The sequence below is a fragment of the Danio rerio genome, chromosome 15, assembly GCF_052040795.2.
Source record: "Danio rerio strain M-AB ecotype USA chromosome 15, GRCz13ab, whole genome shotgun sequence".
NCBI lineage: Eukaryota > Metazoa > Chordata > Actinopteri > Cypriniformes > Danionidae > Danio > Danio rerio.
The window spans coordinates 16,450,820-16,465,837 of record NC_141035.1 but is presented as its reverse complement, the minus strand read 5'-3'; the positions used below and the strand labels follow the sequence as shown (position 1 = coordinate 16,465,837).

General features: G+C 37.7%; 2 protein-coding genes across 10 annotated transcripts in view; both read left to right on the top strand.

The window, feature by feature from the left end:
* Window positions 1-13,713, top strand: part of si:ch211-116o3.5 — a 135,890-nt gene extending 122,177 nt beyond the window's left edge. Inside the window, 3 exon segments of one of the 4 annotated variants that reach the window (NM_001305574.1) lie at window positions 1,427-1,877; window positions 3,959-4,225; window positions 12,393-13,713. In NM_001305574.1, the coding sequence (NP_001292503.1) occupies window positions 1,466-1,877; window positions 3,959-4,225; window positions 12,393-12,862 (1,149 nt within the window). In that variant the 5' untranslated portion in view covers window positions 1,427-1,465 and the 3' untranslated portion in view covers window positions 12,863-13,713. 4 annotated transcript variants of the gene reach the window in all.
* On the top strand, window positions 6,048-10,821 carry LOC147840546 (uncharacterized). 6 transcript variants are annotated; one of them, XR_015509139.1, is made up of 6 exons: window positions 6,048-6,099; window positions 6,288-7,266; window positions 7,927-8,117; window positions 8,561-9,910; window positions 9,959-10,316; window positions 10,440-10,821. XR_015509139.1 is itself a non-coding variant. In XM_087283767.1 (5 exons), exons 2-5 carry the CDS (start codon window positions 6,440-6,442, stop codon window positions 10,099-10,101), a joined length of 2,511 nt encoding a protein of 836 aa, XP_087139893.1. In that variant the 5' UTR covers window positions 6,048-6,099; window positions 6,288-6,439; the 3' UTR covers window positions 10,102-10,485. The 6 variants fall into 6 exon arrangements, 4 of the variants coding, with proteins under 4 accessions (XP_087139893.1, XP_087139892.1, XP_087139891.1 ...); XR_015509138.1 differs by having other exon boundaries at window positions 6,048-7,266; XM_087283767.1 differs by having other exon boundaries at window positions 9,959-10,485.
* Window positions 13,714-15,018: the final 1,305 nt, after the last annotated feature.

The following is a 15,018-nucleotide window of genomic DNA, read 5'->3' as shown; positions in this document are numbered from 1 at the left end:
TAGACAGGAAAATATGGGGAGCAGAGAGAGGGGAACAGGATCGTAGGCATGGGACGATAACCGTGTTCAAGGTATACCGTGGTTTGGAAAAGTCAAGGTTTTAAAACTACCAAAATTTTCTGTAAAACCGTCCCTAAAGTTTGTGTAATATTTTTATTTACATTTTTTTGTTTTTGTTTTTAAGACAACAGTATCTCCAGCAGAAAAAAATATCCAAAGATGCCATTATAAATTGTAAAGAAATCTGTGTTTTTGAAACTAATGAAGACAGCAGAAGTCAATGATTCATTTGAATTATTCAGCCTGACATGTTTGCTGTTTGAAAATATTTTAAATGTTTCAAAAAATAAAATATATTGTGTTCAAAAGGGAAAAAAAGGTTTTGTTTTTTACCCAGACATTTAAAAAGTATATATTTTAGAGCAGTAATCCTAATACCGTGAAACCGTGATATTTTTATTCAAGGTAATCATACTGTCAGAATCTTATACTGGCCCAAGCCTACAGGATCAGCAAAGGACCTTGAGCTGGGAATCAAACTTGTGTCACTGCTAAATGCGATGCTACTGTCACCAAGGGTCATTAGGGTCATTAAAAGTGAATGTTGTTCTTATGTCCACTCTGGACATTACTTTTGGCAAATACTTTACAGTATCAGAATAAAGAACAAAAAACGCCACCTGGCAAAATCACAACTTCAATTTCATGCTGACCTCAGTACACACACATATAACGAGTGTTTGAATGGTCATTGTCAAATAATGGACCTAGTAAGAGGCTGCACAGAACAGTAAAAAGATGCATAACAGTCAAAAAAAAAAAGAAAAAAAAAAGACAACATTTCAGAACACAGTTTCAGAAATTAAGCTTTTTTAAAATGAATTGTCACATTTTTAGAACATGTCATGGGTCAAGATTCCTCAAAAAATATGATCGCATAGGGCACAGGTGTCAAACTCAGTTCCAAAAGGGCCGCAGCCCTGCAGTTTAGTTGCACCCCTAATTAAACACACCTGATCAAACTAATTGAGTCCTTCAGGCTTATTTGAAACCTACAGGTAAGTGTGTTGGAGCAGGGTTGGAGCTAAACTGTGCAGGGCTTCGGCCCTCCAGGAATTGAGTTTGACACCCCTGGCATAGGGTAATAATAAGCATGACCATCTAGCCAATTTTCAACAAAGTAAAACAAAAATGAAAAATACACAATTGAAGTAAAAGCACTATAAATTAAACTTATTTTTGTAAATGCTAAAAATTTATTTTGGAATGATAATAAAGATTAAATTCGGTTCCCAAATTTTTGCTTTGATCTCAGACCTCAAGTTTTGATATCAAGGATTTTAAAGTGCATTTAAAATCTCATAATGACATCATATTAATATATATATATTTAATTTTTTTTTTTAATTATTCCCTCTTTTCGAAGTGGGTTGCATGTATAGGGGCCTCAACCAGGGTGAAAACCATGAACCTGAACGAGAAGAAGCCCAACAAGTGGTGGACAGAACCGGACACATTTGCCATGCTGGCCCTCATAGAGCAGATGGGTCTGGTCCATGAGCTGGACAAGAAGCGTCAGCGGAACGAATCCCTCTTCCGACGCCTGAGGCTCAGTCTGGCAAAGCGCGGCATCCACTTTACCGTCACCCAGATCCGCAACCGCTGGAAGAGCCTTAAACACAAGTATCGTAAGATCAAACTGGCCAGCTACCGAAGTCCTGCTGCACGCCTCTCCGCCGTCGAGTCTTTCCGCTACTTCCACATGCTGGATCATATGCTGGTGCGCAGACCAAAGACGGGAAGCAGGGAGGACGGCCTCATCGATGGACATGCTTTGCTTGGACGGTCACTCGCAGACCTGGACGACCATGCAGACAGTACTGCTCTTCTTTTCATCACTTGTTTTTTTGTCTGCATGCACTGGAAAAAGCTAATGCTCTGTAGTTTACTCAACTTCATGTCATTCCAAATTTCAATCGAATGCTAAACTTTGATTTTTCTTTTTTCTATGACTATTTGTTGCATAAAATCACATGATTGTAGTAATTTATTGATAAACTTTACCCCAGCTCTCAATTTTTTTTAATGTTCGCATACAGTGTCAATAGAAAATCATCATACCCTCTGAAAGTCTGTACTTTTACTATGTACTATAGTACTACTTGTACTATTTTTTGGATAAAGTTGCAGAAAGGCATAGGTTCGGAGAAGGCCACAAAAACATTTCAATGGCTGGAAAAGTTATTTAAAATATGATTTAATTTGGGTATGATGGTTTTCTATAGGCACTGTACAAACAAATATCCGTGGTTTGAAAGTAGAGTATCAAAATTGGCCTAATATGGGTTCAAATTCATTTCCATATTCTCTTTTATTGTACGCAAAAAGAAATCCACTGAAAAAAAAAAAAATGCCGAACATCGATTTTTTTTTCTCCAGTTCTAACTTGATCAACTTAAGTAGCTTATGGTAACTTTGCACTATTTGGGTGGTCACATTTAATTTTTTTTCCCTTTGTTTTAAAATGACAAAATTATTGAATTCATAGAATCAATAACATATGATTGATATGTCACTTTTTTCACCCTCATTTAATTCCAAAAACATGTGACTTTCTTAGAATATAAAATAAGAAATTTTATTAGGATTCATACACGGGCTGGGCGATTTGGCCTAAAATCTAAATCTCGATTAATTGAACATTTGAACTCAATTACAATTATTAATTTTATATTTACTGACAAGTCTTTTATAGTAAATATGCTCACATTTTAAAAGTGTGAGATGTAAGGTGCATTGCTTGATTTTAAAATAATTGAAGTAAACACACTATCAACTATCTATGATTAGTTATTGTGCATCAACGCTCAACAACTATTAAAACACATATTAAAACAAACCAAAAATTGAAACACACATTGCCTAAAACGCGACTCCACGCTACCCACCCTCATCACGGATACCAAACCGACCCGTCACAAAGCTTTGTGACGTGTAGTTACTTTTTTGATAGATGCGCTGGTATGTGAAGGCTGTGCCAGACCGTAAGTGCGCGCTTGGCATAAGTATAATTTTACAATGATAAAATAAATATAAATCATAATATAATAAGTATAAATTAGCCTTAACAGAGTGGGACACGAGACTCACACATGCTAGGGAAATTAATTGAAAATATTTGACCCGGAAAATTTGATGGATTATAGGTTCTCAAAGTTGATTTCAATTACTTTTCGATTAATCGCCCAGACCTAATTTATACTGCACTAATGCACATAGACTTGAGAATTGTCTTTTTTTCTTTTCATACAATAGTAGTCAATGGTCTATCGGGTTGCTTAGTTCTGAAAGTTCTTTATCTTGTCTGTGGAAGCAAAATCTTAGAGGTTTGAAACCACTTGAGGGTGACGAACTATGCAGAATGCTGTTGGTTTTTGTTAGAATTGGGACTTGCAAGAGAATATTGTGCTATTTTTTTCACCTTTTAACCAACTTCAGATGCAAAGTTTATTCAAAAAGTAGGTGGTCTTTTGTGCCTGTTTTAATACCCTCAAACACATGATCACCTAGACCACAAGTGTCAAACTCAGTTCCTCGAGGGCCACAGCTCTGCACACTTTAGTTCCAACCCTAATTAAACACAGTTGATTAAACTAATAGAGTCCTTCAGGCTTGTTTGAAACCTACAAGTAAGTGTGTTTGAAGCACAGTTGGAACTACACTGTTTATTGCTGTGGCCATCCAGGAACTGAGTTTGACACTCCTGATCTAGACTATAAAAGCAGTCCGGTCAAATTCATTTTGAACTACATTTGGAAGTGGTCATGAACAAACTTTTAGACCCTATTTACCCCTGTATTCAAGAGGGACCATGTGACCAAAGAAGCCTGAATACCAGGGCCTTTCAATGTGATCTTTGTGTAAGGTGAGATTTTGTCTTGTTTGTCTCCTATTCCAGGTCCGTGGCCTGAAGGTCTAATCCCTAAATGTGATCTTGAGAGCATGCCTTCTACCCTTGAACCTGAAGTAGACAAAAGTCTAAATCCAGAAGACGTGGCTGAATCTGAGCCTCCAAGTTGGGCTGTAGGACCAGATGAAGTGATGACCCTGGGCCTGTCAGGAGAATACCTCTATGCAGTGAAGACTGAACCGCCTTCCTTATGCACGCCCAACAGCACAGAAAGTACCAGAGATGCCATTGACTGCAGCCATGATGATTTCCCAGGTGATATATTGACTTTATTTTATCTGCTAGTTATGAGAAGTGTTGAGAAGACTTACGAAGCAACTAGATACAGAACCCAAAGCTCGTACACACTAGGACTGTGAGATGTATATGGAATACCGATTAGTGATGGCTGTTTTTGAAGCCTCTATAAAAGGTCAAAGTTTTGAGGAAAACATGCAGGATTTTTTTAGGTGGTTTGAACTTTTAAACTGCAATTTCAATGTATCTTCAAAGGGTGGTAAGATATTTTCTTAAAAAAATAAAACTGATAGACTTTTTAACCACAAATTCTTGTATCTTTAAACTAGTGCCAAAGTCTAATATGAAGAGAACAATCCTGCATGTTTTTCCTCAAACCCATAATTTTATTCTTCAGCTGATGAAAGTAAATAAATTACCAACTCGTAAGGCTTGGTAGTCAGTAAATTACTAGCAAATGTTTATTCTGAATGTTAACTAGTCCTTTAAAACATCTTACAAGCATTGTTGGGTGTAACAAATTACAAATAAACTAGTTTCTGTCATTCACTTTTCTAATGAAAAAGTAAAGTAAAGATTTACTTTTAATTTTATGTAATTTAATTATAGTCACTTAAATATACTTGCCTAAAATACTTTGCATGAATTAATTGAGGTTATGTATAAATTAATACTGAGAAGCAGAGTAATTGTAAATATGTAGACTTATAATATATATTATACAAATATATTTCCAGCATCATTTCTCAGCTTTTTTCAACTGAATAAGTTTAGATTTGTCAGATGAATACACATGCTTAGGAAACAATGAATTGAGTAGCAGATTAATGTCAATAGTCACTCACCGGCCACTTTATTAGGTACACCTTATTAGTACCGGGTTGGACATTTAGCTGTCAGAATTTCCTAAATCTTTTATGGCATAGATTCAACAAGATACTGGAAATATTCCTCAGAGATTTTGGTCTGTATTGACATGATCGCATCACGCAGTTGCTGCAGATTTGCCAATTTCCTGTTCCACCACATCCCAAAGGTGCTCTATTTGATTATGATCTGGGGCCTCATGTATCAACGCTGCGTACGCACAAAAACTTTGCGTACGCCAGGTTTCACGCTCAGAATCGCTCACGTTTGGATTTACTAACGATGAACTGAACGTGGGAATGTGCGCAGCTTCACGGCAGCTTTATGGCTGGCGTATGCACATTTTTTGTGCGTGTCTGTTTTATTTCCATTGGCGACTCCTAGAGGCAGTTGTGTTAAATTCCTCTCTACAAAGTGTCTAAACCTTGCAATGGCAGCTGTATGAGACGAGTTCAGCAGGTATATAAGGTTTCCATATCATACATTTGACCAGCTAAACATTAAAGCACAATTTGCAGCAGTCGCCTGTTTTCCCAATGTAATCTGAGCTATCTACCGCACGCACATTGCTATAAAGACACTATCTGAAGATGAATTTGCATGCGTGAATCAGAAACATTTCCATTCAATAAATGTGCAAATAAAATATGATCAGGGATTAAAGTTCTCCGTCGTTACGACGGATTTCCGTCAATTGGAGCGAGTCATTGACGGATTTCCGTCAATTACAGTGTTCCGCTTGTTCTTAATTTTTTTTCATGCTCTTTTCCTAATTTTAATGCTGTAAATATAGGCATTTCTCAAATAGTGTAATAAATGTCTTAATTTTAGTTTGAATAGGTCTTAAATTAAGAAAAGAAGTGTATTCAGCCTGCTGAGGAGGAAAAAAATTTTGTGATCAAAGCCTGGGGTGGAGCAAATGCACGTTCCTCTCTCCACTCTAAGCGTTTTAGCATCACTCCGCTATGGATCCACTCCGGGTTTTGGTATAGTTTCAGAGAAGTACATGTCAGGCTACGGCTGAGGTAAGTTATTTATATTTAAGATAGCATGGACCCATTTATAATGCAGGAAGGCTCCGATGTTTCGGAGATCGAAAAAAGTGTAAAAAATAAATGGAGATGGGCTTGGCTTAGCGAAATTGGGGAGAATGGCAAGCCTTTTAGTTCGTGGGCAAAAAAAATTAAACAACCAGGTACGTGTCTTTGCACAGTATGCCACAGGAAACTTCAATATGGCAGTAATGGCAAAAAAGTGCTAGCTCGCCATCAGTCAGAAGCCAGTCACAATGCCGCCGTTCGTGCTCTACAGTACACTTGCTCCCTGCCTGGTGCGACAAGTACCACAACGGAGATTCATGCATCTATGGCCGACCGTGTGTGCGATGTAAAAGTGCGCGTATGTTCTTTCATAGCGGAGCATGACCTGTCGTTCACAATCTCACAACCGCTAGTTAATTTGATGCAGTCAGTTGTCAAAGACAAGAGTGCACTTTCAAGATTGTCAATGTCTAATGCACATGCCTCCTACTTGTGCACACATGGTATTGCTGCTTATTGGAAGTCCGAATTGTCATCTAAGCTGAAAACGAAGATGTTCTCATTAAATGTAGATGAGGCAACAGATGGAAACATGGACAGGATTCTGAATGTTCTTGTTCGGTACTATGATGAAGATGTGGGAAAAGTGGCAACCCAGCATCTAGCCTCGAGGAAACTGAATATCGCAGATGCCTTATCAATCACAAACACATTGACAGATATTCTCCAGTCATATAGCCTGAACTGGAATCAGGTTGTTGGTATACTGTTGGATAACTGCAGTGTGATGAGAGGGAAAAAGTCTGGAGTAGAGACACTAGTCAGAAGAGAAAATCCATCACTGCTGGATGTCAGCGGAGACACTGTCCATATGGTCTCGAATGCAGCCAAGGCCCTTTTAAATACTTTCCAGGGATTTGTGGAACAATTTTGCTCTGATGTATACTATGACATTGAAAAATCACCCAAACAGAAAGAAATTTTTTCTGAGTTCCAGTCCTTACTTCATTTGGAGAATAAGAGCCTAATACGTCCCATCAGCAGCAGGTTCCTGCAAATGTTAGATGTGTGCAACAGAATACGGGACCTTATGGATCCATTGACCGTGCACTTCTACAGCGTCCTGTCTTCTCATGATCAACACAAACACAGGTACTTCTATTTTTGTATCATCTTATTTCTGTACTAGTAGGCTTTTTTTGGATCTTTAATAAAACACACACACGCACAGGTCTATGGTGATATCTTTGTGGGGCCCTTCCATAGGCATAATGTATTTTTTACTGTTTAAACTGTATATTCTATCCCCTTCCCCTTTTATTTCCCACGTGGGGCCCACAAAAAGGGCCCCACAACATCAAAAATCCCCGGTATTACTATCCATGAGGGGACATTTGGTCCTAAAAAAGTAATATAAATAAACACACACACACACACACACACACACATATATATATATATACACACTCACTTTTTTGTTATTAATAATATTTAAAGATGCAGACATTTACTGGATTTTTTTACATAACAAATCTAAACCAAGGGGTGGCGATGCCTCAGTGATCAATCAGGTTATGTATATAAAGTTATAGATACAGTGACTCAAAGGGTTAAATATGTTAGAACAGTGAAGCTCAGCTTTATTCCAGATGCTATCAAATTATTAAATAATCTTTATATAGAAAAAAGGATGAGTCTTGACCTGTAAACTCAAAAATTATGTCATGACTGTTGAAGTATTGGCAATTAGAAATAGCATTGTCTATTTTTTCTCCTTAATCCTTATTTGTATATTATAATTTTGTGATGCAGATGGCTCCTGAACCAGCTTCTTGATAAGCATGCAGTTACATCTGATGAGAAGGCCAGGATAATATGTCTGCAACAGCAAATAGCAAAATCTGCGAGGATAGGAAGTGATGTCAACAAAAAACGAAAGACACGCATCTGTATGCTTTTTTCCGAGTTCGACAAGCTCACAACCATTATTGATTTGTATCGAGGTATGTTCACTTTTTATTCACTTTAAGTGTTAAGAAAAGTACAGAGATTTCTTATTTATTGAAATCCCTTTATTGCTATATTTATTATATGCTTATTTTTCTTGGAATCCTTGAATGGAATCTGAGTTAACTATAAATAGTTTTTAGATCACTGTTAATCAGATCACTTTGGTTAATACTACTACTACTAATAATAAACTATTTATACAGCAGTTTTCAAAAACAAAGTTACGGACTTATTAACCAGATTTAAAACATGTCAGGACTGATGTAATTTAAACTAGACAATTGAATAATACAAATGGAAATAACAAATCTAGAAAATAATATTAAAGGGTTGTAATGTTCTAAGAAGAGTATGTTACATTGCTATGAATGTGATAATTAATCAATGAATAAAATATACAGACCCATTTCTAATCTGGTTCTATTGTGATTTTTAGGTGTACTTCCAACTTTCCAGGTGTTCCTGAAGAAGTTGCAACATGAAAAGCCCATGATTCATGTGCTGCATGCTGAAATGCTACTGCTGGTTAGGGAACTTCTCTCCAAATTTATGAAGCCTGAAACTATCCCTTTGAGTGCAAATGGCTTGTTGAAGCTTAATGTTCACCAGAGAGACCTGCAGTACACTGACAAAAGGTTGTCTGTGGGAAGATTCAGCTTCTTTGCCTTAAACAAGGCTAGAGTGGAAAAGAAGCCCTGGGTGCAGAAGCTCTACAGTTCTCTCAGAGAAGGCTACATAAAGGCAGCAACATTCCTCCTGAAAAACCTGCCCCTCAACAACATCATCATCACCTCTTTATCTGCGTTGACACCATCATTGATTCTCCACGAATCAGTCCAAGGTGCATTCAACACCTTGGCCAAGGCCTTGCCAAATGCTGTGAAGTCAGAAGAGTTGGGTCAACTGGATGAAGAGGTTCGAGCCTACCAGATTAATACAGATCTAGGAGCACAGGCCAAATGCTTTGAGGAGAACAATGCACGAATCGATGTTGACTGGTGGAGTAAGATTTTTGCCATGAAGATGACAGGAGGAGGAACGAGGTTCCCCATCTTAGGGAAGTTGGTAAAGGCTCTTCTGTCATTGTTCACTGGCCCTCTTGTAGAAGGATCATTTAACATGATGGATGATATAATTGAGAAAGACAGGGTTAGGCTGAACATTGAGACTTATGAAGGTTTAGCCATTCTCAAGTCCAACATGAAGGTAATGGGCAAAACTGCATCTAAAATGCAAATTACCCCTGCATTAAGGAGATTTTGCCTGTCTTCTTATGAGACATACCAAAATCATCTGAAGAAAAAGAAGGTGAACCTTGACAATCAAAAGGAAAGGAAACTGAGGGAAGCTGTGAAGGTTCTCTCAGAAGTTAGGGTTAGAAAAGTAAAGAAAGGTTCCACCTCTTATGTTTGTGCTAAAGCCCCCACCTCTTCCACCCTGGGAGTTAAACGAATAGCTGCTGCTACAGCCTCCACCTCCTCCACTGCTGGAGTTAAAGGTAAATCTGCTGCTACAGCCTCCACCTCCTCCACTGCTGAAGTTAAAGGTAAATCTGCTGCTACAGCCTCCACCTCCTCCACTGCTGGAGTTAAAGGTAAATCTGCTGCTACAGCCTCCACCTCCTCCACTGCTGGAGTTAAAGGTAAATCTGCTGCTACAGCCTCCACCTCCTCCACTGCTGGAGTTAAAGGTAAATCTGCTGCTACAGCCTCCACCTCCTCCACTGCTGGAGTTAAAGGTAAATCTGCTGCTACAGCCTCCACCTCCTCCACTGCTGGAGTTAAAGGTAAATCTGCTGCTACAGCCTCCACCTCCTCCACTGCTGGAGTTAAAGGTAAATCTGCTGCTACAGCCTCCACCTCCTCCACCTCTCCTGGAGCCACTCCTGCACATGTAGCTAGTCAAACACTAAAACGGGTTTCAGGTGTAGCCAAGCTTCAGGAATATGGTTTTACAGCCAAAAAGCAGAAAAAGTGAAAAGCACTCTAGAGGCATTTGGACAAGAAAAGCACTTTTTGGAATTTAGTGGTGGTGCTGTTACTTTTTTTTTGCTGTTAATTATTAATAGTTTCACAAAACATTGTTTGGTGTTATAAGATACATAAAACATGCACTGAAAATACACTTTTTGAAAAAGCACTTTTTGGAATTTAATGGTGATGCTATTACTTTTTTTCTGTTCATTATTAGGAGTTTCACAAAACATTGTTTGGTGTTATAAGATACATAAAACATGCACTGAAAATACACTTTTTGAAAAAGCACTTTTTGGAATTTAATGGTGATGCTATTACTTTTTTTCTGTTCATTATTAGGAGTTTCACAAAACATTGTTTGGTGTTATAAGATAAATAAAAATATGCACTGAAAAAAACACTTTTTGAAAAAGCTCTATTTTGAATTTAATGGTGGTGCTATTACTTTTTTTCTGTTAATATGAGTTTCACCAAACATTTGGTGTTATAAGATAAATAAAAACATGCACTGAAAAGATGTGTGGTAGATGGTTGATTATTTGTCAAGTTATATATTTTTCAAAGATAGCTTTTAAAATATGCAAACTGGCAACATTAAAGCGGTTTAATCTCCCCTTAAAACGCTATTGGTCTCGGCTATTTAAATAAAATTTTGGTTTTAGGAATATGGCTTGGCCTGAAAAAAGTTCAGTCACAAGAATTTTTTTCACTTTAATCCCTGTATGATGCTTATTGATATGAACTTATTGATGATTCCTACTTGTCTTTCTCGTGATAAATAGTTGGCAAAATCTGATATGTAGCAGGGGAAAAAACAAGAAAGAGTTCATCAGACGCTGGATTCGAGCCGAGTTCATACTCGAACAAATCAATTCATGATCACATGCGTCTTACAAGGTGCGCCACTGAGACTGCTAGGACTGCTGCAACATTTTACAGATATAAACCACACTATTTCTATCTTTAATGCACTCAGTGCGATGTTCAGACCCAACTGTGTTAACCGCATCAGCTAAACTCTCCCACTCTATTTTTTTCTTTTGTTGTTAATTTCGGAGAACAAACTTGGAAATAACACCGCTTTTCTCCGGTCTACCTCCGAAAGGAGCACCTCCAATTCACATTCTGTTCAAAGTTTTTCTTTTTCTTGCTTTTGCCGTTGCTTTTTCGTTGGGTTTTCCATTAGCATAGTCATTAGCATATTCATACGGGGGAGGAGGCAGGGAGGGGTTTTGTGCTCGTGCATGTTGCGCTCAGTTTCACGTTCATTCGGATGTACAAAAGAATATGCGTGAGATTCGGCGTATGCAGTGTTTCATACATCTGAATTTTTTTCTGCGTACGCACATTTACAGCTTTGTGCGTACGCAATGTTTTAGTAAGATTTCCACGCAAGTCTTCGTACATGAGGCCCCTGGTGATTGTGGAGGCTGGTTGAGTACAGTGAACTTATTGTCATGTCCAAGAAACCAGTCTGAGATGATTTGCGCTTTATTACATGGCACTCTATCCTGCTGGAAGTAGCCATCAGAAGATGGATACAATGTGGGATGGACATGGTCAGCAAAAATACTCAGGTTGGTTGCGGCGTTGACATGATGCTTAATTGGTACTAATGGGCCCAAAGTGTGCCAAGAAAATATCCCCCACACCATTACACCACCACCAGCCTGAACTGTTGATACAAGGCAGGATGGATCCATGCTTTCATGTTGTTGACACCAAAATCTGACCCTACCATACAAATGTTGCAGCAGAAGTCAAGACCCATCAGACCAGGCAACGTTTTTCCAATCTTTTACTGTCCAATTTTGGTGAGCCTGTGCGAATTGTAGCCTCAGTTTCCTGTTCTTAGCTGACAGGAGCGGCACCCGGTGTGGTCTTCTGTTTCTGTAGCCCATCCGCCTCAAGGTTTGATGTATCCTCTGCATACCTCAGTTGTAATGAGTGGTTATTTGAGTTACTGTTGTCTTTCTATCAACTTGAACCAGTCTGGCCAATATGGTCATTATTTTTTTAATACATTTAATTTCTACGTAAATATGTTTAAAATGTCCTGTTCATTTAAAAAAAGTAACCTAAAAGGCCATCAAACTTTTAGAAAGTAGTAAGAATTTTAAGTAGTATTGAGTCAAGAAATTAAATTACTTATTAAATAATTAAGTTACTTTACAGACCAATTAATTAGAAAGTAATTTAAGTACAATTTGAAGGTAATAATTCATAAATTACTTTTTTGAAGTTACTCACCCAACACTGCTTACTTGCTTGTTTCTCATTTTACTCTGGCAGGAACTTCTGAGGAGACCAGCAGTCTTATCCTCCAGCAACTGACTATCCTGAACCACCGGCTTGGAGAGCAGCTAGCCGAGCAGAGGGCCTTCCACTGCAGCATGCTGGGAATGATGGACCGCCAGATCCAGGTACTGGAGCAGCTCTCCAATTTCACCAGGAACCACCAGCCCAAGGTGAAAACCCCAGAGATGGACTCCTCAGTCAGTCTGACCGTGCATGAAGCTCAAACGCAGACTCTTGAATCATGTCCCACGTTTATTTTGCCCAAAACCGAACCAACAGATGCTCCTTGGAAGGTTTCAGTCCTGGAAGTCCACAAAAGGTCTACTTCTGAACCGACAATTGAAAATGAGATTTCTCAAACCATGGAAGAGCGCAACAAAAACGCCTCTAGTCCACCTTCTTTAGAGATTTCATCTTTAACCAAGAACGCTATTGTGCAGAATGGACTGTGTAAGCATGATTGAGTGCTTGGGTTGTTATGCATTTGATAGGAACTCTTTTGTCATGTAGATGTTTCAGGAGTGCAATATCTGAAACATCAGCAGAATACGTGTTTTTCTTTCAGTTTCATAGGAAAGTATTTGGTGCTCTGATGTTTTAATCAGTAACACTTTGGAGAACTAGAACAATAGACTCATTGTTATTATTTATTTAGTCTGGGTTGTTTGCGAACTAACACTTGATGTGTATTTTAGATGGTAAGTCATTCAGCAGTGACTGATTTGAAATCACAGTTTGGACCAAGGTAGATTTATGTCCGTAATCATCTAGCATTATCTGAGAAAAGGTCGCTGGTAAGCTTAAAGATGTGTAAAAGTATGAGCTTCTTCCAGTCAGATTTGGGACACACCTCAAGGCTGATTTTAATGAAAGGCTGTGTGTCGTCATCAATTTCATCATCTAATCTCAACTCGTATGTGATTTAGTATAAACTGTTAATTTCAATAACTGCTTGCCTCTTATTATAAAGTAATATTTCACTGATGTGTGATGTCATACTGTTTTTATACATGCAAACATTTCGGGTAACAGCACTAATTCTTTCTCATATATGGGGTACTGAGAATCTATTTTTATGTTCAATATGGGTACTCTATCAAAATGTTAGTTTAAGAGTCAAGCCAAAACACAGCTAGTAAAAGGAAAATACACTTGTAATCATATCAGCAACTTATACTATTAATGTATGGATTATGTTTGTAATTTATCTATTTGTATGTCTCTCTCACTTGACCATCCATCAAATGAGCTAGCTAGCTAGCTAGATAATCATATGAAAATTAGCAATGGCTTCACTACAAAAAATAATAGAAACATACATGTAAATAATATAACAGTAACAATTTAAAAACTAAAATAAAAATATGGTAACCAACCATAAATTCACCATTATTTTTGCTACACTTACCATGGTTTAAGCTAGGTATTTGTACTTAAACATCAGGTATGTAATCAGTGAGGCAAAAAGGCGTTTTCTACCATTCTAATATAATAAATCTAGTAGGCAAATTTTTGTAAGGATTTAATTTTTTTTAATTAACATTACTAACAGGGAACACATAAATCATTGATTTGTGCTAATATTGTGTAACCTGAATACAAATGATACATATTCATTGTACAACTAATAACACACGTTACAAAAGCTAAGGAAAAAAAAACAATACATGAAAGAAAACAAATATTTAAAGAAAATAAAAATATATAAATACGTATGAAAAAATAAAACATAAATATCTTAAACTATACTAGAATTTGAGAGTGTTACAAAGTTTTAAGTCAATACAAAATGTTTTAAAATTAGGCAAACACTGAATAACTCTACCTTCATTTGTAGGCCACAAAAAGTAAAAAATGTAAACACATTGTCCAGCTCCTTACAATTTAAAATGTGTCGTCAATTTCCCCCTCCAAAAAAATTAGGTTGTCACAAAATAAAAAAAGAGGTGACGCAGTAGGTAATGCTGTCGCCTCACAGCAAGAAGGTCGCTGGTTCGAGCCTCGGCTGGGTCAGTTGATGTTTCTGTGTGGAGTTTGCATGTTCTACCTGCATTTGCGTGGGTTTTCTCCAGGTGCTCCGGTTTCTCCCACAGTCCAAAGACATGCGCTATAGGTGAATGGGGTAGGCTAAATTGTCCGTAGTGTATAAGTGTGAAGGAGTGTGTATGAATGTTTCCCTGTGATGGGTTGCAGCTGGAAGGGCATCCGCTACGTAAAAACATATGCTGGATAAGTTGGCGGTTCATTCCGCTGTGGCGACCCCATATTAATAAAGGGACTAAGCCGAAAAGAAAATGAAAGAATTAATAAAAAATCAAAAAGTTTTTTTGTAAGCTGAGATGACAAGCCAAGATATTTCTGTCCAAAATTATTCTACAAAATTGCATTCTAAAAATAAATGCACTTTTTTTCCAGATTAGAACATAATGTGCATTGCGATGAGTTGTTTATATTAAATTTAGATAATAAAGAATTACTGGAATAGTATTTATGAAGGATTTTAAAATAAAGTTATTAGGTTTCCCAGAGATGGGTTGCGGCTGGAAGGGCATTCGCTGCGTCAAAACGTGCTGGATAAGTTGGCCGTTCATTCCGCTGTGGCGACCCTGGATTAATAAAG